Source organism: Balearica regulorum, chromosome 13 (genome assembly GCF_011004875.1).
Source record: "Balearica regulorum gibbericeps isolate bBalReg1 chromosome 13, bBalReg1.pri, whole genome shotgun sequence".
NCBI lineage: Eukaryota > Metazoa > Chordata > Aves > Gruiformes > Gruidae > Balearica > Balearica regulorum.
In genome coordinates, this window is record NC_046196.1 from 11139841 (window position 1) to 11164122 (window position 24282).

Genomic DNA, 24282 nt, shown 5'->3' on the forward strand with positions numbered 1-24282 from the left:
AAGAGACAAAATCTCATTACACCCTCCGGGCTTAAGAACATCCAACCAATTTAGATGCATCAATTCAATGTGCATAAGGTAACACAGTGTCTTAATTTGGTGACAAACACAAGTGCACAAAGGTAGATGCCTTGGACATGTGTGCACCCGCATGCTCACACGCACGAAGCATGTGTGCACACGCAGACACAGGCGCACACACCAGCAGCGGGAGCCCCGCAGCTGCTTTGGTGCTAAGCTCGTGCTGCCCCAAATCAGGGCTGTGAATTAGGCCCATGACCCTGACAAGGGAAGTGCCTACAAAACGCTCACCCCACAGCTTGCAAAGTAATTTTGGTGAGAACATGCATCGCTGGCTCCATTATACATCCCTGCCCACCATGTCCTGCTACTGGAGAACCAAATGGTTACCCGGAGATGGGTTCCTGGCCAAGATTTTTTTCTCCAACTTGGCTGTCATTTTGAGCAAACGCCATCAAAGCCTTTCTGTGCTAGAGGAGAGGCTGCCCATACACCGAGATGAGCTGTATGGACCTGTCAGTGCTGGGTAAGCGGCCATCCAACGCTGAATGTTTTGGCAAACCAGCAACCAATGGCCCGTGCAGCATCTGCAGCGCTGCCTGTGGGACCACAGTCCCATCACAGTAGTCATGGGGATCAGAGTCTGGCAGAAGAAAGCAACGTGGTAAATCTTTTGTGAGCAAAGAAAAGGAAGCAAGACCTATGAGACTGGGGGATCAGCTGGTTACAGGACCAAAATACCACATCAGCTATATCACTCCAGCTTTCTCCACATCCTGAGGAGCACACTCTGAAGAAAGCAAACGGGACATCTGCCTGGCTGCTGTTCCTCCCACCTCTCCCCTCCAAATGCCTGGCTTCTCTCAGAACACTTTGTCTTCCCATGAGAAATAACCCAGCTGAATATATGTTCTTGAAAGGAAAAGCGCAGGAGACAGACAGCAACGACCTATTAAGTAATTGAGTCCATCTCTCTGACAGTGCAGCATTGTTCCCAACTGCAGAGTGTCTCGTGTTTCAAAGTCGAGTCTTAAATAACCCTGCCAGTGAGGACTCCTCCATTTCCCAAAGAGACTATCCCGCAACCCGCTGCATTTCACTGTTGAGCCGTCCCTTCGACTCAGCCATGCAATCTCCCCGTGTCCCTTGCTGAGACCAGGGCAGGGCTTTCCCCTGCTGTGGATAACAAGCTCACCAAACCCTGCCAAAGGCAATGGCCAGCACTGCTGGCAAACGCTGCAGCTGCAGCCTCGCTGTGTCTCTCCTTCCAGCATCGCCACCCCAAGCTTTCTGGCCCGGCAGCAAGGGGAGCGGACGCAAGAGATCACAGCCTGGTTGGGGAAGGTGCGCGCCCACCCAGTGATGGGAAGGGGCAGGTTTGCTCCCCCACCGCCGCCCGCAGTGCTGGAACGTCCGGCTGCGCCCCACACCGCTTGGATTGTGCGTTCATGCAACACACTGAGATTTGCTCTCCACAACTGCACCTCACTCTGATGTTCTAACTTGCTAATTTAGTTGCAAATTTAATTAACGTGCCATTTATTTCTAAATTAACTGTGGCGATATTAAATAAAACTGGACTTAGCACGTCCCCACTGAATTCAGCTAAAAACCTTTCTGCCCTCTTAAGCGAGCTCCAGGTTTTACTGCCTGCTCTCATGTCCACGTCAGCGTTCAGCTAGACTGAGTTACTTACGAGAATAACCAAATGCTCCCCTAAACCCTAATTATAATACATTTACTGTTTTTCTTCAACCTCTAGCTTTTCAGTAGTATCAGAAAACACCATCCAGTTCACACTGCAACATTTAATTTATATAATCCCAAGGTTCGGTAAGCCTCCAGTAATTCATTATTTGCTGTTTGTTATTTTAGGGCTGTTTGACTGAGACAGTTAAATATATTGCTTTGTACAGTGTTAAATTTTATTCCAGGAACCAGACAGTTAATTTATTTCCTTACACATGCACACGAACCAGTGTGCTGTGCTGGGTCAGACTGAAAGGAAAGCAGAGGAAACACTGATACAGCAGCTTAAGGTTTGGTACGGTACACTTACTGAGTAAATTTGTGTGGCTATTCAAAGTCTGGAGATCTTAGACCTAAACAACCTGGGCTGTGGCTTAAACCTCCTCCCCTTCGCTGCCCTTTCTCTGTGAAGTCTGCAAAAGCAACATGCCAGCTGCTATTCAGCTCTGCCGTGCGTATGGGGGAAGGTTTGCCAACAATGACAGGGCACAGGGAAGACAGGGTACAAAATTTTAATGGGCCACTCTTTAATGTAGTGAAACATTTTTTTGGTAATGAAAACAAAACATGATTTTTGAGGCCTTTGTGGAGTGCCCTGAGCTGTATTTCTTCACCAGCGAAATTACTGCTGGGGAAAGAAACTTGCAGGGTGTTGAAAGACTTAACTGCCACCCCAAAAACAGAGTGATGAATAGTTTAAGGATTTATTTGACTTTTTAGGGGGCTGCTATGTTCCAAGAACCAACACCACTGCAGCATGTTGTAACGCTGCCTGTGGAAAGCACGCCTGCTTCTCCCTTCTCACCAGTATAAACCATACCTGTAGAAAGTCCATCAGAAAATGCAATGCTGTGAGAGCAAAGCGAACTCAAATGGCAGCTTCGAAAGGAAAATTCGCCTGACAGGGTTACTCACCACATGTGAAGCCACGGAAAAGAGCACAGTGACTAGGGGCAGCTCCGCAAGCCTCGCTGGGACCCGATGTGCTCAGTGGACGGGTCTTGGGCAGCCGGAACGAAACGTCATGCACAGAAGTGTGCAAGCAAAATGAGCACAGGCTGTCAGACAGCGGGCAAATCAGCGGGTGAAAAGGGATGGGAACGGTTTTGCACGGTACAAACTTGTTGATGTTCAATCAGAAATTAGGTATCAGTCCAGCTGGTGGCCTCAGGAAGCTGGTCCCTCCAGTGCCCCACCATGTGACGTGAGTTAAAGTCGGAGTGGCTGCAGCTCTCAGATTGGGCAGTAGTCACCCAGAAAATGATGGTTTTTATCAGCAGCTATAGTGCCCAGTACTGTACTGGTGGACAAACTGGGTAATGGCATTTTCAGGAGGCAACTGCTTATGGCATGTGGGAATGGTGCCTCCAGTGATGCTTGTGAAGAGGTGGAAGGCACAGGAGAAGAGAGACAAGGCAAGAGCCGCACTTGGATCCTACAGCAATGGGTGAGTCTGAGCAATGAACACTTCTTCAGCTTTCCCACCTTTTGCAGGAGATGCTTCACTTTCTAATTTAAAAACACTCTTGAAATTTCTGTTCAAGATTTAATTTCCAGACAGGGAGCAGACGGAGCCAGGATCAATCCAAGGAGCTGCAAGCCTAAGGCAAGCTTGCTTTTCCATTGCCTCCACCTCCCTGTCCAGGTCTCGCTATGCTCACACCATCTTCCCAGTGCACAGCTCTTCCCAGCCGTCTCTTTCTCCTTCTCTGCTGCTTCAGCCCCCCCAGCAATGTGCCTTCCCTACTGCCCAGCCACTGCTCTGCAGTGCTGCCCACCTCGCAGGGCTCCTGCTCCCGGCCACCGCCACATCATGTCCCTGTGGAGCAGAGCCACAACAGAGTGGCATCCAGCCTCCAGCTTAGCGGGTCTCACCGGCACCTCGAGCCCCAGCTGGATGCTCTTCCCCGCTCCTCCCAACATCCAGAACACAACCTGTTGATCCTATTTCTACAATTTCTTTGTGCTTCTGTTGTTCCTGCTAAAGGCTTTTACATTTTCAATAATGTTTTGCCAAAACGCCAAGGGGCAAGTTTCTAGCTTTGTACCAATTTTACTATGATATTAAGATCTCCTTTTATTAGATTAAAAACAAACAACGCAGTCAGCCAACCCACAAGGACAAGCGTGCCAATAAATTCTTTTCTTAGTTTCTTGGGCAGGGGAGGAAACCGTGTGTTGCATGCAAGTACCTACAGACAGCTGCAGCTACCCACACCCTGCGTAATGCTGGCGACCAATTTTCCACCACGCAAGCTCCCTGCAGTGCCTGTCAAGATGGGAGCAGAGGGGCCGCAGGGCAGTGCCTCCAGCCCCCACAGCAGAGCTCGCAGCAGACCGTCTCTTTCATAAACTTTCATAAACTTACCCAACTCCAATTTCGAACAAGCCAGGGCTTTTTGCACCCTCAGCTCCCTCTGGAGCACCCAACATCATCACCAAGCACAGCCATGGTTCTGCACATCACACCCCCACCGCTGGAGGGTTTAGTGGCACTTTGGAACAGAAGAGTTTTTGGAGTGGAGGGAGTTGCTTTCTGGTTTGGAGCCAGTTTAGCCATTTTCTTGACAGCTCTCTTTTTTAACAGGGAACTGAAGTTGGTTCTTAATAAATCTGGTTCCAGGGGCTTTAAGAGGTGCACCCAGTACTGTGGGACCTGTGGCACAACCAGCAGCTGGGGTTGTGGCCAGGACCAGCAGAGCCCTCCAGTACCGAACCCCAATGCTGCAGGGGTTGCTGTGGTCCCGTCCCGTCTCCCCCCGCATGCCTGCCCAGCCACCGCGGCAATGCCACGTAAGTAAAACTCCCTATCACAACATTGCAGTAAAAGTATTAATTTAAGTAATTATGTGATTAATATTTAACTATTCAGTGATATTTTTGTCATTCATAATTTAGTTGTTTACATTTATTAAAAATTGATTCTGTAGACACTTCTGCCCAATGTCAAATCAGGAGGCAGTGCGCATTTCAGCAAACTGTGTCTCTCCTACTTTTATGGGAGGAGAGGGGAAGACGAAAGAAATGCCTGACCATGGGTCCTGCAAACATGTGGGTCTGCGCTCCACTTGGTGCCCTCCACTGTACCTGCCACTCCTCTGGGCACCCTCCTGCTCCACTCAACGCAAACACACAGAGAAGCCGACACGAGCTCCGCAGCTCTCCCTCCGTTTTATATGGCAGCTGTCAGTTGTACTTGGCTGTTGGGCCTTGCCGTGGAGCTGGACGAGGCGGCGGTTGTGGGAAATGCCGCAGAGAGGAGGAAGAGGGTTATTTAGAGCTGGGACACGGAGCGTGACCTGAAACTGCCCCGTGGGACACATTAGCAAAGCATCCCAGGTGTACGAGCAGAGTCCAGTCATTGCTGCTGAGCACAAACAGTGCTGTTCTCTCTTAAATATTTGCTCAAGGTGGGTAGGACAGATACTGTTATCTGCTTGGACGAGGAAAAATGCTGTGACTTGGAGCAGAGGTGCTCCAGAGACCAGAGTGCTTTACAAAGTGCCTGGCGCTGCTGCCCATGTAGCTCTGTCTGTTATAGGTCTGTAACTTGTCCCATCACAAGCAAGTAACTGCTGCTGGAGCAGGAGCACCCTACCCAACGCCGGTGTGCCAGAAGCCAGCTCTCTGCTGGTACTGCTACATCCCACGCGCGGCAGCACGGTCTGGGGCAGGCAGTGGACAGGGCTGCCAGATCTTTACAACAGAGTTGTTCATCCTTCCATTATTTTTACTGTAAAACTGGGTTTGTGCACAAGTTCTCAGCAAAGCAAACTGTAATGGAGAAAGCACCTGCAGCTGCTTCCCCCAGGGGGTATGTTAAAAAACCCAACCCATCCAGGCAAGGCTGGCCAGAGGAGGACAGGGATAACCCAGCTGAGCAGCAAATGGGTGTCTTCTGCCTTCTGGTCTGACGGTAGTTATGAGGGAGAGATGTTAAAACATTGTGTCTGCCAGGACACATGCTCCCTCACGCCCTGTACAGCAAGGAACGTGGCTAAAGGTTGCATCTGGCTGCAGTAGGTTTTCTGATCTGCCTCAATTTAAAACTTCAGCTATAATTAGCGTGAAAGTCCATAAACAAAACTCTGTTGTATGGTTACACCATACCTTCGTACCTTGTTACCTGACTAGTGATTTTAAGCCCTTTTCCCATTATGGAAACAGCGCTACAGTGTAGGCCTGTGCACACGCGACGTGGCTGCAGTACGGTGCAGAAACACTGTGCGGGCTTTGCCCTTACAGCTCTGCCAGAGTTTCCATTCTAATCAAAGATAACATCTTGACCACCTCGGATTGCTTCAGGTGTACACTTGGCTTGGAGGGTGTTTGAGCTGGGGAGAATTTTTTTGTAAGCATCTTTCGAATCTTTTATTTGTACAGTGATGGGATAAAGTGTGTGTGGGGAAGAGTCTGAGTCTTAAATTGGGGGTATAAACTGCTGCTCTGCAAACTATGAAATCCAAGCAGCCACGTCTGCTTTGGGACTGGTTCATGTGCCTGAAGACACAGAGAGGTGCCCCAAAGGGGGTTTCTGCCGTAAGTGAGCCCAGATCAGGCACAGATTTCCAGTCCCAAAGGGGGTGCAGGCACCAAGCCTGCAGTGTTACAGGCAGGTCACTGCTCCGCCTGTGCTCGAGCCACCTCCACCACCATCCCCTTCTCCCACCACTCCTACAAGATGAGGGTGAGCATCTGCATTTCAGCAGAGCAGCCTCAGATGCCTGTGTCCTACAGGCATCACCTGGCCCCACACAGGCATCACTCAGCCCCAGACCCTTCAATCCTGATGGCACAGGTGAGCAACCACAGATATTCAAGTACAAAACTGACCTGTGAGATGTAGATACTAAAGCCTGTAACCTCAAACCCCTTCTATCAATTTTAACAAGAAAAGAGCATCGAGTAGTACGGTCTGATCTCAGCAGAGGGATGAAGGCGGTAACTCACAAGGTAACAGGTTTATCCATCTCCAATTCCTATAACCTTCTGTTTCTGCCTTCCAATGCTGATCCTGGAATGCCACAGGAGTTTTTTTGAGCCGTATGCTCACTTTGCAGTGCTTTTGAAGGATATTACACTCATTAACTATTAAGCACCTGAAAGAACTGCAGGATCTATTACCTAGATTTAATACTTCATATTTTGCTGTTCAGGCTAGAATATCTATTTTTGCGATAGATCAGAGGTAGTCTACATAGTATCAACATGTATTTTGTACAGTCAATAATCCAGAAAGAACATTATCATCTACCATGCAGAATCATTCTTAGGAAATTCTGGAAGGATTTATTTTTCTCTTTTTACACTATCACTAAAAATCAAAACTAGATATGTAATGGATTTCGTAGTTAAAGGCACGGACAATTATGTTTTCAGTTTGCTGTTACTATCAGTTAAAGTCCACTGAAACAACAGGTAATCAAATCCACTTAAGTAGAAATTACCTATTATTTTTGAAATACCACAAAGCATTCATGGTAAGGATAAGAGATCCTACAGGTCCTTCTCTTCCGCCTGCTGCTAACAGCCAATCTCCACATTTAAGACACTTTGGCAGGTGACTGATATATAATTTCATGGAAATATGTATTTTTAAATTTTGATACATGACATTTATTAATTTGTAGAGACAGTATTGCCCATACATAAATTAGCAATTAAGACAGAAATTTTAAATGTTAATCCCACGTAGAGAAGCCAGTGTCTTTTCCTGCATTAAAAAATTCTCTTGTAGACAAAAGCCACCCTGGTCCTGCATCCGTACAGCCAAGCATCCCATCAGGCTTGAGGGAGGAGGAGTGGTCAAACAATTATTACGAACAGACCAGCAGCTGAGGGAATTGAGGCTCCCATGTGCTTTCCTTTCCAGGCTTTTCATTCCCAACAGGTCTACAAGGGCATTAAACCTAAGCCCTTCACTTCATTGGGACACTGGGATTAGGCCCATCAGCACTGGTCGCTCATCCCAAATTTATCAGTGTGTTTGTTCCCCAGGGCTGGGCTTCTGCCACCCAGCTTGCATGAAGTGAACAGCTCAGGAGCAAAGTACTGCTTAGCCACGAGTAACAGTGGCAGAATCCAGCCCTCTGTCAGGCTAATGATTTTGTTTTGCCTTATTAAAGTAGCATTTGTATATTTCAGTGTGTTATTTTAACAGCTATAAAAAGACTTCACTAAACAAACAGTTTCTAGTATGTTAATTGCTGTATTACGAATCCTTTCATTGCATTCAGCATATAACCACATTTATACGCAGGAGAAGTAGAGACGTACAGACAGAACAGCATTCATTCACTACATGCATCAGCATCCCGCCATGTTTATTTAAGTCTTTAGTCACAAAATGCATTTGCTGTGCTTAACAAGAAAAAAACCGTAACTTTCAAATACAGGTAGAATTTGCATTTCGCCATTAAAAGTTCCCTACGTGCCACTGACATGGCTTGTTCATCCTTTGTAACAGGGACAGTGACAAACAGCCTCCAACTATATTTTTGATACTTAACCATACCATTTGCATTCGTTCGGTCTGGCTGAGCTGCTCTGGAGTAACCATGACCAGAACAGAGGCCTTGACCATGGCAGGCGTGCAGATGCACAGCAGCCCACCGCAAGCGTAGAGGTTGCAGTTACTGTAGTTCAAGACAGGCCAGTTCTGCCACCCCTACTCCTAACAAGCAGTAACTACTTGGGGAGAGCGAGAAGGGCAGAGTCTGGCTGACTTGCATATTTTTAATAGAAGTAACCAAATAATATTACAATATAATATGAACCCTCAAAACACAGAACTTGTTAGCAGTATGAGCGACACATTATCCTTTCAGTGAAATATGCTGAAATCCAGGTAACTGCACAGTTGTTCACACATTGTAGGTAAGACCTATCTATTTGGGAATTCCTCTCTTTATTTTAAATTGTGGACTTACATTTCAAGTCAAAGCAGCACGTCAGCTGGATTTCCAGTACTATTATTTTTTTTCCAGTATAAAGTTCAGGTTACTTTGCTCTTCTTGTGTCTTTTACTTCATTCTAATTGAACTTTTGTACAAACAGTTGATGAAGATTAAAAATATTAATACAAATTTATATTGCTAAAAGTATCCTATTTTTATTATGCCATTGTTGCTGCTGCTCTGATTTGAGCCCTGCGAGGGTTCTTGGCCTTTCATGTTTTCTCAACAGAGAATTTATACTAAATATTGGCCATGAAAATCAATGCAGGAACAAAAATTCTTTAATTTAAAACAAACTCGTAAACTAGCATCTGAAGTTTCCCAAAGCATTCCCTAGTTTCCCAAAGGTCCCAATCCAGCAGGAACTGCATTTCAGTTCAAATTCTGTGGGAGTTGTGGGCACTCAACAGAATTAAGTTGCTAATAGATGAGAAGATGCACAATTCAAATAAAACATTCCTGCCTATACAAGCCTTTTCTTGTCATTCCTTTAACCATCCCTTCCCCCTAAATCATGGTGCTATGAGGGCTCCTATGAGAAGAGGGTTGCACCAAATGCCAGCTCTCTTGCTCCTTACCTACTTGGTGTTAACTTCAAGTGGGAGCTAACTCGGTATTTTTAACTAAGATTTTCAAATCTGACTAGATCTGGACATTACTTCTATTACCACCACCCTTCTACAACTGGGCAGGCTGGGAGGTTGGAAAACGTGCAGATACTAGTTTTATTTTAATATAAATGGGCTAAATCTTCGCTCATTCAAGTCAAGAGCGAAACTCTCACTGGGACTTAGTGAAGGCAGGGAAAATTTCAAATGTAACTCATTTACCTTTCAGGGTGTGAGTCTGGCCCTCCACATTCTTTGCATGTGTAGGTGCTGTGAAACCAGTACGTTTCAGTACACAGCAGGAGAAAGAGGGACAGATACTCAAGGGCTGCACGACCTTTTATAAAGTGTAAATGGTGACAGCTAACACATTCACTTTGGTACCTGCTGCTTGTGCAAACAGCTAGAATATTTCATCTGCTTAAGCCACAGCCCTTTACTTCTGATCCCAGACATACAAAAGCTGAGCAGCTTTTTCCTATGATTCTTTTATTTATTTCCAGATCCACAGGAAAAAGCATAGGCTGCCCAGGACTCCACAGCACCGCACTGTCTGGGATGAGCAGGAACACCAGGCCACCCTCGGTGCCCAGACCTGCCTCCGCTGCATCGGGACACTCTCCATTGCTGTGAACAAGAATTTATCACTACCCAGCCTCTCTGGGTAGTGATAAATTAGCTTTCTGGTTAAAAGAAACTGCCCATGCTGCTTGGGCGTTGGCTTGGTATGCCAATTTGCTAAACAGGTAAAGCTCTTCTGTTGCTGAGAATGTTAATATGGAAAAAAAGGGCTTATCTTACATGCTTAGAATCATAGAATGGTTTGGGTTGGAAGGGACCTTAAAGATCATCTAGTTCCAACCCCCCTGCTATAGGCAGGGACACCCTCCACTAGACCACGTTGCCCAAAGCCTCATCCAACCTGGTCTTAAACACTTCCAGGGATGGGGCCTCCACAACCTCTCTGGGCAACCTGTTCCAGTGCCTCACCACTCTCACAGGTAAGAATTTCTTTCTAACATTTCATCTAAATCGACCCTCCTTCAGCTTAAACCCATTACCCCTTGTCCTGTCACTACACTCCCTGATAAACAGTCCCTCACCATCTTTCCTGCAGGCCCCCTTCAGGTACTGGAAAGCCGCAATTAGATCTCCCCAGAGCCTTCTTTTCTCCAGGCTGAACAACCCCAACTCATAGGAGAGGTGCTCCATCGCTCTGATCAGCTTTGTGGCCCTCCTCTGGACTCGCTCCAACAGCCCCATGTCTCTCCTGTACTGGGGCCCCCAGAGCTGGAGGCAGTACTCCAGGTGGGGTCTCACAAGAGCGGAGTAGAGGGGCAGGATCACCTCCCTCGACCTGCTGGTCACACTTCTTTTGATGCAGCCCAGGACACGGTTGGCTTTCTGGGCTGCAAGCGCACACTGCCGGCTCATGTTGAGCTTCTCATCAATCAATACCCCCAAGTCCTTCTCCTCGGGGCTGCTTTCAATCCATTCCTTGCCCAGCCTATAGTCGTGCTTGGGATTGCGCCGACCCACGTGCAGGACCTTGCACTTGGCCTTGTTGAACTTCATGCAGTCTGCATGGGCCCACCTCTCCAGCCTGTCCAGGTCCCTCTGGATGGCATCCCTTCCCTGCAGCGTGTCAACCGCACCACACAGCTTGGTGTCATCAGCAAACTTGCTGAGGGTGCACTCGATCCCACTGTCCATGTCGCCGACAAAGATGTTAAACAGTGCCAGTCCCAGGAGGAACACCACTTGTCACTGTCCTCCACTTGGACATTGAGCCGTTGACCACAACTCTTTGAGTGCGACCATCCAGCCATGCTTCCTCTATTTGCTTTTCCTGCAGCCCATCGTTCTGTGCTCCAGTGAGTAAACTACACCAGTTTTGCCCAGAATGTAACACTGCTGCAATTATACTACTGTACACCTCCAGGACAGCTCACACCATTGCTCGCTCTGGCATGAAGACATTGTGTGGAGTTACAGACAGACTGTAACTGGTTATAATTCTCCACAAGCATCTATGTGACTGGGAAGTAGCACCCACTTCTCTCTATCCGTATTTTTGTTACTGCACTTAAAATGAAGAATGAATGATGCTCCTGTTGATTCTTACATTTGATTAAGCTATAACCAACATATTTTTCCAGGCTGTTCATTTAAAGAAAATGAACACGTCAAGAACAATTTGTTAGAAGCTATTTTGAAGGGAAAACTACCACCAAAGCCCATATAAACACACGAAGTAGGAAGACTTGTGGAACAGTTTTTGCTGGTGAGCCCAAACTATTGACAGATGAAAGGCAGAAGCGAAGAGGAATTTCCAGTAGTTTTTTTGTTACTGCAGCCGGAAAGCAGGGATAGTGAGGAAGCGACCTGCTGACATCTCTGCTGGGAAGAGCCCGGCTCCATGGCCACATTCTCAAAAAAAAGGGGGAGCCCCTGTCTAGGAGCTATGAAGAGGGAACCCATACCTGGGAATGCATGACAGCAATACACCTGCTGCACAGAGGACACTTGCCCTACAGAATTAAGCTTGGGAAAACCTTTAAAATAATAAGAAAACTGTTAACTGTTGGATTCTGATGAGATACTGAAAGCTGAACCTGGCTTTTTTATGTGACTGCAAAAGATTCATTCTTAAATACAATACTATGGTCATGGGTTTGATTCTGGTCCCAGTGAAGTCAAGGCCAAAACATCCTTTGATTTAATTGAAAGCAGAAGCAGGCCCCCGCTTTAACCCTCGTGTCTGCAAACAAAATATAACTGGATGTGAACAGAAGAGGAAATATGTTTGGAACTGGTTACAAATCCATGCATGATTTTTTTCCCCTCTCTGTAAGATTAAAAAGCGGTCCTTGAATTTTTTTCCTCATTCAACAGCAGTATTTAGTACTACTGGCCCAAATTCAGCCCTCATTCCCTCCCAGACAACCCCAGCACCAGCAGAGGACCCAGTTTCTCTCTATTGTCATCTACTGGTTCCCACGGAGTTCCACTAGCCAAATTTGTTTGTGAAATTGTACGTAAGTTTTGCAACAGCAGAAGTTAGGCAGCGGTCTCCTGGAGGGCACACCACATTTCCAAATGCCAAAGCTGCAGCCTTTGGTGTAAATTGTAGTGGTACAACTTGTTGGCATAACACAGTATGACACCAAAGAGGTTAAAGAGAGTCCCTGGTTTTCATTGTCCACTTTCTTGAGAGAGAGATATTTGCTGCTGCAAAAGCATCTACCAGATCTAAATGGATTACCTGCAGCACTGGTAGCATCTGTACTCCATTAGGAGAGAGGCACAACAGGGGCCTGCCCTTTGGACTGGGATTCCTTCGGCGTTTCAGCTTTACAGTGCAAATCTCAGTTTCCAATGCTTGCCTTCTGAGTCTGACCCAGAGTAACGGCACAAATGCTGCATAATAGCTTCCCAGCATCCACGTGCAGGACTCCTTTCAGATTTTGCTTTACGTGGTCCTCAGCAGATTAAAAAAAGCAGCAATTTTAGCCTTTGAACACATACCATACTGCAGCAGAGTGAAATCAACACAGTACAGGCGAACACTGGACTACCTCTGCTCAACCTATCGGTCCTGGTGCCCAGCTCTGACAAGCAGTCATCACAGTGACTGCATCAATAAGGAATGCAACCTTGCATGCGTGTGAAGCTAATAGCCATCCTGCCTGGCAGAGTTTTAAGTGAGAGCAAATCAGGTAAAACCAAAAAAGCAAACCCCTCTAAAATGTTTACAGGTGTCATTTCTTTTGCAAGCATCAAAAGAGTGAAGTACATGCCAATCATGCAGTTGAGGTGAAGGAATAGGCAGTTTGGTGGACAGAGCACAGAGATATGAGTTTGTAACTCTGGAATTTTATTCCAGCCTTGCAGCTTCTCCCAGCTAGCAAATTGGGTTAGGAGAGCCACCAACCTGATGTAACTCCGTATCAATGGAGTTATACCAGGGATAAGAGTGATTGACAATGCATTTAATGTCAGTACAGCACAAGGGAACAAGCTGATGTGCTGCAAGGACTGGGTATACTCATCAATTTATTACATTTCATGTAAAAGAGAACCTTGGCAAAGTCAATGGGGCTAGCAGCAGCATGGGGCATGAGCTACAGCCTGGCATCCTCCACACATCCTGTTACTCTGTGCTCGAGATCTAGCCTCCCTTATGCTTTCACATATGAATCCTGTGTTTGCATGCCTGCGTATTTCTTCTATTTAAATATGCACTTTGTTCTTAAAGATTTTATTAACCCATGAATAGATTAATTCTGATTTCAGTTATATGGGCACAAACGTGGAGTAACTCCTTCAAAACCAACGGAGTCATCTCTTTGGGAAGGCCATCTGACTGGGAGAGGTACGTACACGCACCCGTAAATGCATGATGCTTTGTCTTCATTTGCCTGTTGGTTTTATACCTTCAGATGTTTTTGAGACTGAGTACTGTGGATACCCAGCAGAAGCATCTTACTACAATGTTCAGGTTCTCCTAACTCCTCTCCACACATCACATCAGTAGACAACCCTGGTGTAATTCCACAGAGGTCAACAGGGTTACACTAGGGATTATTTTGGCCAGGTGTATTATTAGGGCAGTTTTCTAAAAGAATAGGGCTTATTTTGTTTCCATTTAAGCTTATGGTAAAACTCTCATTGACCTCACTGGAAGAGAGATTTGGCCCAATGTACCAATACCCAAACCACCTCCATTTATTTCAGTGAAAGGAGGCAAGGAATTAATAAGGTCCAATGTATTTTTAAATCTTAGATTTCATAAATGATCACAAGCATGTAGGTCACAATATATACACAGAACGACACCTACGACAACCACCAGTGGGATCATTAAAATAATTAAGTTAGGCCTAGAGACAAATTCATTTCATAACATGTTCCTTACAAAACAGATACCCCCTTGCTTCATAATCTAGAAAGTCTATTTTATAAACTTCCTAAGTAGTTCATGAAATATCCTCCTAAGCAGACCAGGTCTACTTGCCATTGCAGGGACTTTATAAATCAAAAGTTTATAAATGAAAAGACAAACACCAATGGCACGTATTCAAAGACCAACTATGAAGAGGTAACACCTCATCTGCTCCACTGGTACGGTGGTTAGCTGTGACCTCAGGACACAATTTCCAGTACAAAGCTACCGAACCAGCATCTTTACATAACTCCTCTTCCATGTGATGAGGGAGCTGGATGCACAGCACATGAGGAAGCAATCAATGAAAGAGATTCCCCTTTAAGTGTAAAGCTGCTATACCTGTGAACCTGAGCACAGATGCAGTACTTTATACCACACTCACCAGCAGGAAACAGCCTCCACTAGCAGCACATAAAAGGAGGGGACAGGTTGCTTTCACAGTGTTTATGGGAGTGGTTTCTCAGAATATGCTGCTAATACTTTTCATGTTACTGCCCTGATAGTTACTGCTGAAAAATACTTATAAATTGTGCTGCTGGTACCAAAGTGCCCCATCAGGTGAGTGGTAAGCAAAAGTAGCAATGAAAGAAATGACAAAGTACTTGACTGACTAACCTCAGAAATGGGTATAGAGTGCTAAACCAAAAGGGGGGGAAAAATTAAAAGAAGTTGAATTTTTGGTCTCTTTGCTAGCTTCTGAGGTTTAATAAACCAGACTAGTTTTCAACCTGTTTTAAGCAGGAAGGGTGGGAATTACTAATGTGCTAAGTGTAACTCAGCTACAGTCATGCTATCATTGCAGAAGAAGAATGGAAGAGCAGGAAAGGAGACAAGGTCAGCTGAGTTTTGCACTGTAGGTACTGGAGACACTATTCTACGTTCATCCTCTGGACTCCTCTCAGAGGCCGTAAGTCCATCACTCCTGACTGCAGTCAGGCTGCATGGAGCTGCCTGCTCTTCCTTTTGACTAGGTGAGCTGAGGAAGCTAGTATCTAGATAGGAATATGCAACTTTCTCAAATTCAGGATTTTTGAGCAGCCTGTGCCAGGTGTAGTAACACAGACATAATTTTATTTCTGTAAGTCAGATGAGTGTGATTTGTTAGCTTCTCCTTTCCATGACTAGCTTTGTCTGCCCCTTCTTAGATGCTCTAATACCCATTTATGACTAGAACTCCACACAACCCAGGCTGTAAATGTATACAGAGAAACAGTAATTTCCAGAAAGTGTTCATCAGAGACTAGCCAGGCAGTATTTTCTTATATGTTTCATCAAATATTCCAAGTAAACACACAAATAATTCATTCATTGACAGGGCCCAATCTCAGCACCCAATTACAGTAAGATTTGTACTCCCAAAGGGTAAACTCCGCTTTCCTCTCCAGAGCCTGCAGGCAGTCCCCAGGCAGTGACTGTGCTGGGCAAGGCAGCGGTTATGAAGTCCGGTAAGGAGTAAACACCTTTATCACAGCAGACAGCTCAGCTCTGTTGTGGCTCCCTACATGCCAGTTAGCAGGAGATCCTGGAGAGGTGGACACAGACAGGCCTGAAGACCAGCATCCATATGAATTCCTTCCCTCCAAGTCTCCCTAAGTCACTGGGGTGAAGGGTGAGTGTTACAGGGACTATTCTTTACCACCAAAGCTACTGCTCCAGGTGTACAACAGCAGCTCTGGGTACTGTGGGGAAAACCGCTATCATGGTGTATTTCCATGGGCTCTACCAGATTCTGAATCCAGGATTTTTTTCCCCTTAGTGAAAGACAGAGACATCATAATTCTGAGCTGTGATTACATCCTTGTTACAGATTATTTTTATTTTCCACAGAGGCTAAGCCATGCGCCTCTCCTGTGGCACAAGTCATGCCCTGGAGCTCACAAACCCAGGACTGGTGCAACTCCTGCCATAGCAGCTCGGGCCAGTCTGTCTGCAAGCGGCAAGGGTTCCTCACCTCCACCCACTGCACTCTGCCCCGCACGCTGCCCAGGAGCTGTGCTAGATGCGTCCTAGCAGCAACAGACGTCTGCCCATAGGAACTAATGCCTCACACCTTTCCCAGAGCTTACTGAAGCGCTGCACAGACTCATGTGACCTCAGCCACGCAGCACCTGTACAAAACAGCAACACTTGGCTTTGCAGATGGGGAAAGACCGGTTCATTGTGCACTATCTGATTCACTAGCCTGGGAACAGGAGTTCCTTCGCTTGTTCCAGCTCCCACTCCGGTAAGTGCAACACCCACAGGCTTGGATGCAGGCTGGGGAGTGACAGAGGATGGGAAGGGGGAAGGCTGTTTTTTAAGGATTTTTTCCCTTATGTGTTCTGCTGGTCAAAATTCCCTTGGAAACAAAAAAGAGATTTGTCCAGTCAACAACCAAATCAGAAAAACTCACAAGATTTATCTCTAAATTGCAGGTGCATGAAATGAAACTGAAAATTATTTTAATCTCCATGAAAATTCTTAGGTTAATTCAGAAAACGCACTGCATATAACCAAAACCTCTGGGTTTTGGCTCCTTTACTTGTGCTCATCTGCAGCATGCACCTGATCGCCTTGAACAACAGCAGAGCCCCAGGGAGCCCTGGCAGGCTCACCCCTCTCTGCAGAGCCGCCACACTGGTGCGCAGTGTCGTTACGCGTGCACAGTGCTCGTGCACAGTGCTCATACACCGTGCCCATAACCTGCATCTCTAAGCACTTGTAACATGCAGGAAAAATGCTCCTGCCTCTTCAGGTGTTTTGCTTTAAAGTCTGTGTACGGTTTAAGTTCACAATGCCTATTAAAATTAATGAGCTTTGCACTGCAGCTCACATGCAGGCACATTTTGTAGCGCTTTGCCTGAATGTGGGCTGCTGGCTCTGACTCAGATATTCTTTGCCTTTTGGGTAATATCCAACAGTTCATAGCCCAGGAGTGTCAGAGCCTGGTGTCATCCCACAAACCGGGTGCTCAACAACTGACCTCAGTGGGAGGAGTGGCACCTTTTGAAGGATGAAATGTGCAATGGCAGCACGCTTGCCTACATCCTTCACTGTGCTTAGAACAGCGTCATTTAGTGGGTTTGCAGGGATGGGAGAGGGATTGAAGGCACCATACCCATGTGGGGTGGGTGAGCAGCATGGAATGGCAGCGGCATGGAGAGGTTTGGGAGACACCAAAGTGCAGGACTGCTGCAGCACAGGGCTGGCCCAGGAGAGCTGACACGCTTCTGCTCCAGACCAGGATCCTGCCCTCGAATGTGCTGTGCTTTCACAGCCACCAATAATCTCTGGTTATGAATAAATCTGGTCTTTGTGCCACTTAACCTGTCCAGAGTACAGGCCTTGTTTAAGGATTGATTTACACCCTAACTGCCAGCATGGGGTAAGTGACAAAATTTGCCAATCAGACGTTGTTTTCATGCAACATCATCAATAATACACAGATTTGATAGGAAATTAGCACATAAGATATTGAAAGAGTGACACTGGACTGATCCTACACGTGCAAGAAATGTGAGATGTTCTCAGGTATGCCAAGTCCAGAGAATTATATATCCTAAACCTATCCAAATTAACAACTTCCCTGCTCCCTCCCAAGAAGTGCAGAGCAGGACCCAGTACGGAACCCTTAGTGTAACGGATCATGTGGACAATCTGCCTTGTAGATCTCAGGGGCAGGTGTGTCTGAGCTTATGAAATCACTGTATGGTGATCACTGGCTCTACAGTGCCAGCAATCGTGTTCTGTCAGGGACAACAGAGGGGTCCTAAAACTTGGAGAAAATCATTCCCCTGAACTCGTACCAGCCTGGCGTGACTGCAGAAAAGAAGACGGGAGAACCAAAAGATCTCAGGTGTCAATGCGGAGCTCCAGCAACCAGAGAGATGGAGGTGCTGGAGGAAAAGGTAGGGGAATTAAAAACCAGCAGAGTAGCTAGAATCAGAAGGTCGTGCTTGGTAGGAGAGGATGTGTGAGGATGGGTCTGTACAAAAATGAGCTTGTTTTGACAAGAAACATTCAGAGGAGAAGACTTTAGGGTATTCACTTGTACATCACCAAAAAAGTTGATGGGTTCAGAGGAAAATGAGGCAGGGATATGCCTGGAAAACTCTACTGTGTCTTGTAACAGCTAAGGTCATGTCATTAGTTTCTGAAACAGTTAATAAAGCCTGTGCTGGTTTTCTTTGGAGGACAGAGCCTCCAGAGAAGAGGATGGTAAAGCCCAGGTGCCCCAAGAGCCGAGATCAGGACATGCACTATGTTAGCACGGGCTCAGCATGCCTTGGGCTGCAGGGCCAAAAAGCTCCATCTTCCTGAAGAGGTAAGAAAACCGACCAAAATATCAAAGAACGGTGGGTGATTTAGGTTACCCGGATAGAGGAAAGGCTGGGAGCAGAGAGGTCCAGTCTGACAGGTCCTGAAAATGGAAAGCTACAAACTGTCAGGGGGGAGCTCCCCAGGGGCTGTGCACCCACACCATTCCCACCTAGACACTGGTGCTTCACTTCATTCCTGCTCACTTGTGTCACATGACTAATGCCATGGAAAGCGTGACCTTTTATAAACACATTTTGAACAGAAAAACGTAGTTATCTTTAATAGAGGGTAGTACAATAAATACTAATTAGCCAACAATATAAGGTAAATATATTTACCTTTTATAGCAGAACAACTCACAAAGAGCTCACAGCAATTCTCTGAGATAAAAACACTATTCAGGGCTGTGAAAAGGACAGGCTTCTGATGAAAAATCTTGTTCAGTTTTCTAACAGAAATTCAAATAGGTATCAAAATGTCCAGTGAAATCGTGAAGCTGGGACTTGCTGTGGTATACAGGGATTTGGAACTTCTTTTCCACTTGCAGTCAGTGAGGTGTCTGCCACTGAACTCAGTGGGAGTGAGACCGGATGATCAGGCAGTATCTTTGGGTATTCCTGACTGCACATTAGGAGCTTGGACTTCTGGTGTGGGTTTGCTTTTTAAATGTAAGAATTGTCTTGCTCCCTTGGATAAGTACAATTTGCAACTCGCTTTATAGATGTGCTAGAGCTTTTGCAACCTCTACAATCTGTCATATAAATCCATACTCAAGTGTCAATGTGTGAAGGGGCTGCTTTAGAGGTCCTCTGGGTGAAAATACGAACGGAATTTCTAGAGGAAAGGCTCTCAAGGATGAATAATTTGTCTATTTAGCCAGTTACTTTAGAAATAAGATGCTGATGGTAAGAGTCCCTAGACTGAATTCAAGTTTGTTGTTTTGGTTTTTTTTTTCTTTCTACCTGTGACTGACAACTACCGGAGATGGGAGTTTTGGTGGGAGAACTTGCTGAAAATAAACTATTGAAACTGAGCCTTAGATGCAGGTAAGACAACATCAGCCTCCTTGTACCTCGAAAGCTTTTTAACTTTAATGGCAATTTTGGGTATGCAGGGAAAGCAGCAGGGATTAATTGTATTACTTCTGAGAACTTCCATGACCGTCATCATTATGCTGCTGTTGATCACAATTTCTTTTATGTTTCTCACTTTCCTTCCCTTTCACCCTCTGAAAGGCCAGCTTTCTTTCTTGTATGGTGTTTCATTCAAAAAGCCAACTGGAAAGGTGCATAAGAGTAGCGTGTAAGGTGAGTGTCAGTGGTTTAGAAACCATCTTTGACAGTGACTGTTTAACCTTCTTTGTCACACCAGTTGTGCACTGCTCAAGTTTTCTCCTTTTTAGATGAGAGAATTTATGCAGCCCATCAAAGTTTACTGGAAAGAGGGCGTCTACCTCCTTAAATGCCTGATCTGGCACCCTTTACTTATGCAAATTTAATCAATGGACAAATGCTTTTCTCACAGCAGCTGCATGAATACAAGCAACATCAAAGACTGTCAAAGGTGCACTGAAACAACTCTGGGATCAGCGAAATGAAAGATTTGACCTCCAACTTGACATCACCAGCCACTCATTCACGTGAGTAAGACTTCCAGAATCAGGTCCTTTCTCTCCCTGAACTAGAGCCAACCACATAACTTGGGAACAGCCCAGCAGAGCCAGCCGAGTGGGCTGAGCACAGTCAATCCTAACAAATTACAGTAAGAAATGTATCACGCTGCCTGCTGTCAGGTGTAATTTATATCATACCAGAGGGGTGACTGGGGAGCAGGTATAGGCAGGAACTGGTCATACCTATACTTGCTCCTGCTGGGCCTGCAATCTGCTGAGAGCTCTTCCCTCCCACTGAAGTCAACGTGAACTTGGTTTGTTCAGGACCCAACAGGATTGGGCCTCCTCAAAATACTACGGAAGGATAAACACAATTTGACGACAATTTTTTTCTGTTTCCCATTAGCATGTGATGTCCCTTGTGTATGCATACCCTGACTGTATTTATACATGTGCTCACAATCTGCGTGTGTCCTTAAACATACATGTACAGTATATACTACAAGCTAAGAGCCTACTTAGGATTTTGGAGCACAGAGAAAGAAACAGAGGTTGTAACACAAATAAACAGGAAGTTTATTCCCACAGCTTTCAAATTTCGTGAGCAGAAAAAAATTTATGTGACTGACGCTAAGATTTAGCAAAACATTTCAGCATATGCTTCCATCTTTTGCTGTAATACAATCTACAAATTTGTTTGATCTCTTAGATTTGAAGCTTTTAAGCTCATGCTCAAACCAAGAGTTTCATATGCTATCCAAAATAATCCAGAAAGCTCTGCATGCGCAAGGGTATGGCCATGCCTCCATATGTGGCCGTGCACATGTATCTCTGAGCATAAGCTAATGGTGCTCTGGCATTATTTCCAGATGTCTCGCTCAGAAAAACTATCTCCTTCCTCCTGCACCTGTAAGAGACCCAGGATTCCTCTCCCAGCGACACTACTGTGAAGACAGTCTGTGTCTTACCGAAGACACGCACCAGGACAGTGAAGCACCGTCAGGAGCTCCAGCCATCCCCACTGAAGTAACTGCAAGTACTTTGCTGTAACTGGGAACGAGAGCAGGACAGACTCAATGGGGGGTAACCAACCAAGTCTAATACACAGCACTGCAGAAAAACAAATTAAAAAAATAATTAAAAAATTAAGGTGTACCCTTCATCCAGCTTCATAGTGTAGCAGTATGTCCTACTTGGGGTGCTGGTGAAGGGTTATCTTTTGCTGTGCTACTTAACCTTTGTGATTTACAGGTCTCATCCTACAAGCTCTTACTCCAGAGAGAACTGAAGTCTGAGCAGCTGAAAAAGCATTCAAGCATTATGAGACAACACAGCAAATGCAAATGAAAGACAGTACACACCAAAACATCAGGCAGCACATGAGCTCCGGTCAGAGTTTTGTACTTTTAGTTTAAACAAAGTACAAAATCTTAAGAAATACTCTTTTGTTATTTAGCAAACAGGAAAAAATGGGCTTAGATCAGTACTCTGTTCTCTTTAAATAAAATCTGTGAATTTATGTATATTCTCCCAAAGCTTCCATAACTGAAGTTTTTATTAAGCGAGTCTGATATGGGGCATTTTTAAAAAATGTGATATTTTAAAATGTAATTTTTAAAAGCAGTGATATTTTACAATGTGGAAACAGATGTGCTACTCCATTACAACTGCTGAATCTTCTCTGTATTTTTTTTTATACTATGAAGCATTTGTCTGCTTCTCTGTTATAAATCTCTCCCCACTGAACAAATTTCTTCTCTATGATTAAAGCAATACCACACAGACATCATCAAACAGACACTGTCCAGAAAAATCATATTGTTTTGGCCTAACCATAAAATATAGGTATTTTAATAATTGTTTCTTTTCCATAGAGAATTTCAGCAGCTCCCTCCTCTTGGAATGAAACCACAGCCATATGCTTTATGACATCAGAGGCATTTCAAGGTGTCTCCATAAATGTCATTTATTGCTTGGGAACCTGCCAAATCTGTGCAAAAATCCCTAGTTCTTTTAAACGAAAAATCTTCAGATGAAACTAGAGCTTTACACTGGTTGTCCTAACAAAAAAACAGATGTATCCCTTCATGAAAATACTGGCCATGCAGGTAGCAAAAACTCTGGCAATGAAACCTGCTGATCTGGGCTCTGGTTTGCTTTTGAGTCAATAATGCGTCCTTTAACCCATCTGCTGGGCACCCTGACGCTGCACATCCATACCTTCTCTTGGTTACATACAAGGCACTTACCCTTCCAAAAAATAAGCAGCCTGATTGATTGACAAAAAGCTGAGTTGTTTTAGTGATCATAACTGTAAATCAAAATCAGGTATATTTTAACATGGCGCTCCAATGAATATGCTTTACGTTTTAAAACAGTGGTCCCTTCCACGCTACTGTCACAGGCCTGATGTTGCCAAGGATCCCCCACCCTTCACAGTGCCTAGTACCCTGCAGGACTGGGAGCTGGCCAAATCATAAAGTGACTCTATCATCTCATATATATAAATATATTCTTGTGCCGTATCTAGTCATAATTTGACATATCTGTAGTCTACTCTGTGGTAATACTGGCCAGATCTAAATAAATCTTGTCAGACATGTCATCAACCTGTCCAGCACAAATCAGCTACCTTGAAGCATGCAAAGATTCAATCTGATCTGCAGCTGCAAGCAGACAGAGCAGGTTGGCCAGCCACTGCCCAAAGGAAGTGACTGCTACCACTGAGGCACACAGCTACCACTGAGTTCAGGATTTTGGCAGGCCAACAGCAGCATCCATCAGTTCCAGTGTAACAGAACTGTTCTGTTTTCTTAAAGGAAGAAAAAAACCCAAGGATTTTTCCCCCTAAATGTGAAGGAAAGAAGTTGCTTGGTACAGTTGGAAATAATCTAGGACAGCACCCAACAGGTGCTTCAAACGTATCAGCAGAGCACAGAAGACATTGAGAGAGAAAATGAATAGGCTCTCTAAATAATACATAAATTTTACAGGCTTTTTTTTTCTGTAGAACCCCAGTGAAGTTACTGTATAAATCGGAAACTGAATTATTCATAACTGGTGAATATATAATAAATCATATTTTGCATTGAAATAGTCCTCACAGGTACATGCGTCTTTCCACGCAATGAACAGAAATGGGCAGCGAGTCTGAAAACACCAAGGTCTTACCTGGAGTCTGGGTACTTTGTCAAGGTAGCCAGGCTGCTGGTGTACATGTGTCCTCCTACATCGATGTGCACGGGAGCGTTTGACTTGGTGAGCTGAGCTGGGAGAGGAATTCCTTGAGCAGCCAGAGGAGAAACCGGGGACCGTGTTAGAGACAGACGGGACATGCTTCTTCCCTCCTGCAAAGGGAAGGCAAAAAAGAACAGTTTCTCTTAAATGTAGCAGTGTGTTACCCTTCTTTCCAGTGTGATCACAGATCTAATCAGATCATTTTTGCATCTGCCTGATCACATATTCAGCTAACAAATTATTGCCACCACTGTAATTAAGTGTATTTGCATCATTTTCTTCAAAGTACTAGAGGGGAAGAGAAAGATGCTTATTAGCAATAAGAAAAAAAAAAAAAAAGAAAAAATTCAAGGTGTCAGCCTCAAGGGGCATAAAACAAACTGCAAAATTCTAATTAAAGGTCGCGGGCTTATGTGTTAGATGTGAAATATCCCCTGACAAACGAATAACCAATTTGTGAATTGGGATTCAGGGGTTTTTGCAAGTTTGTCTCAGTAACGAGACACCTCTAAATTAGTGACTTCCTCAGTACCTAAGGCATTTAGTTTATACATGTAATAAATTTCACATCAAACTAAGATAAATTTTCTGGTTTATATTCAATAATTGTGAAATAAATGGATAATTTTCAGTTAAGCCTTAATATTAGATATAAAGAACTAATAAGCTTTCAAACTGAAGGCAGTTAATACCTGGAAGCAGTAAAAACAGGAAGACATAAAAACTGACCCATGCATTCATGACAAGATGCGTTAGAAATTACTGTACAATCAGGCATTTGAAATTACAAATTCAACAATCTGCCTAATGTTTACTGCCCTAAAAATATTTGAAAATTACTGAAATTTCTGA

The 24282-nt window shown here is 44.9% G+C and overlaps 1 protein-coding gene across 3 annotated transcripts in view; it reads right to left on the bottom strand.

The window, feature by feature from the left end:
* KCTD15 (potassium channel tetramerization domain containing 15) overlaps window positions 1–24282 on the bottom strand; it is a 47765-nt gene that overhangs the window by 17297 nt on the left and 6186 nt on the right. For all 3 annotated transcript variants that reach the window (XM_075765551.1, XM_075765550.1, XM_075765552.1), the window contains exon 2: window positions 23365–23540. In XM_075765551.1, coding sequence (XP_075621666.1) covers window positions 23365–23528 — 164 coding nt within the window. In that variant the 5' untranslated portion in view covers window positions 23529–23540. The remainder of the gene's footprint in view (window positions 1–23364; window positions 23541–24282) is intronic.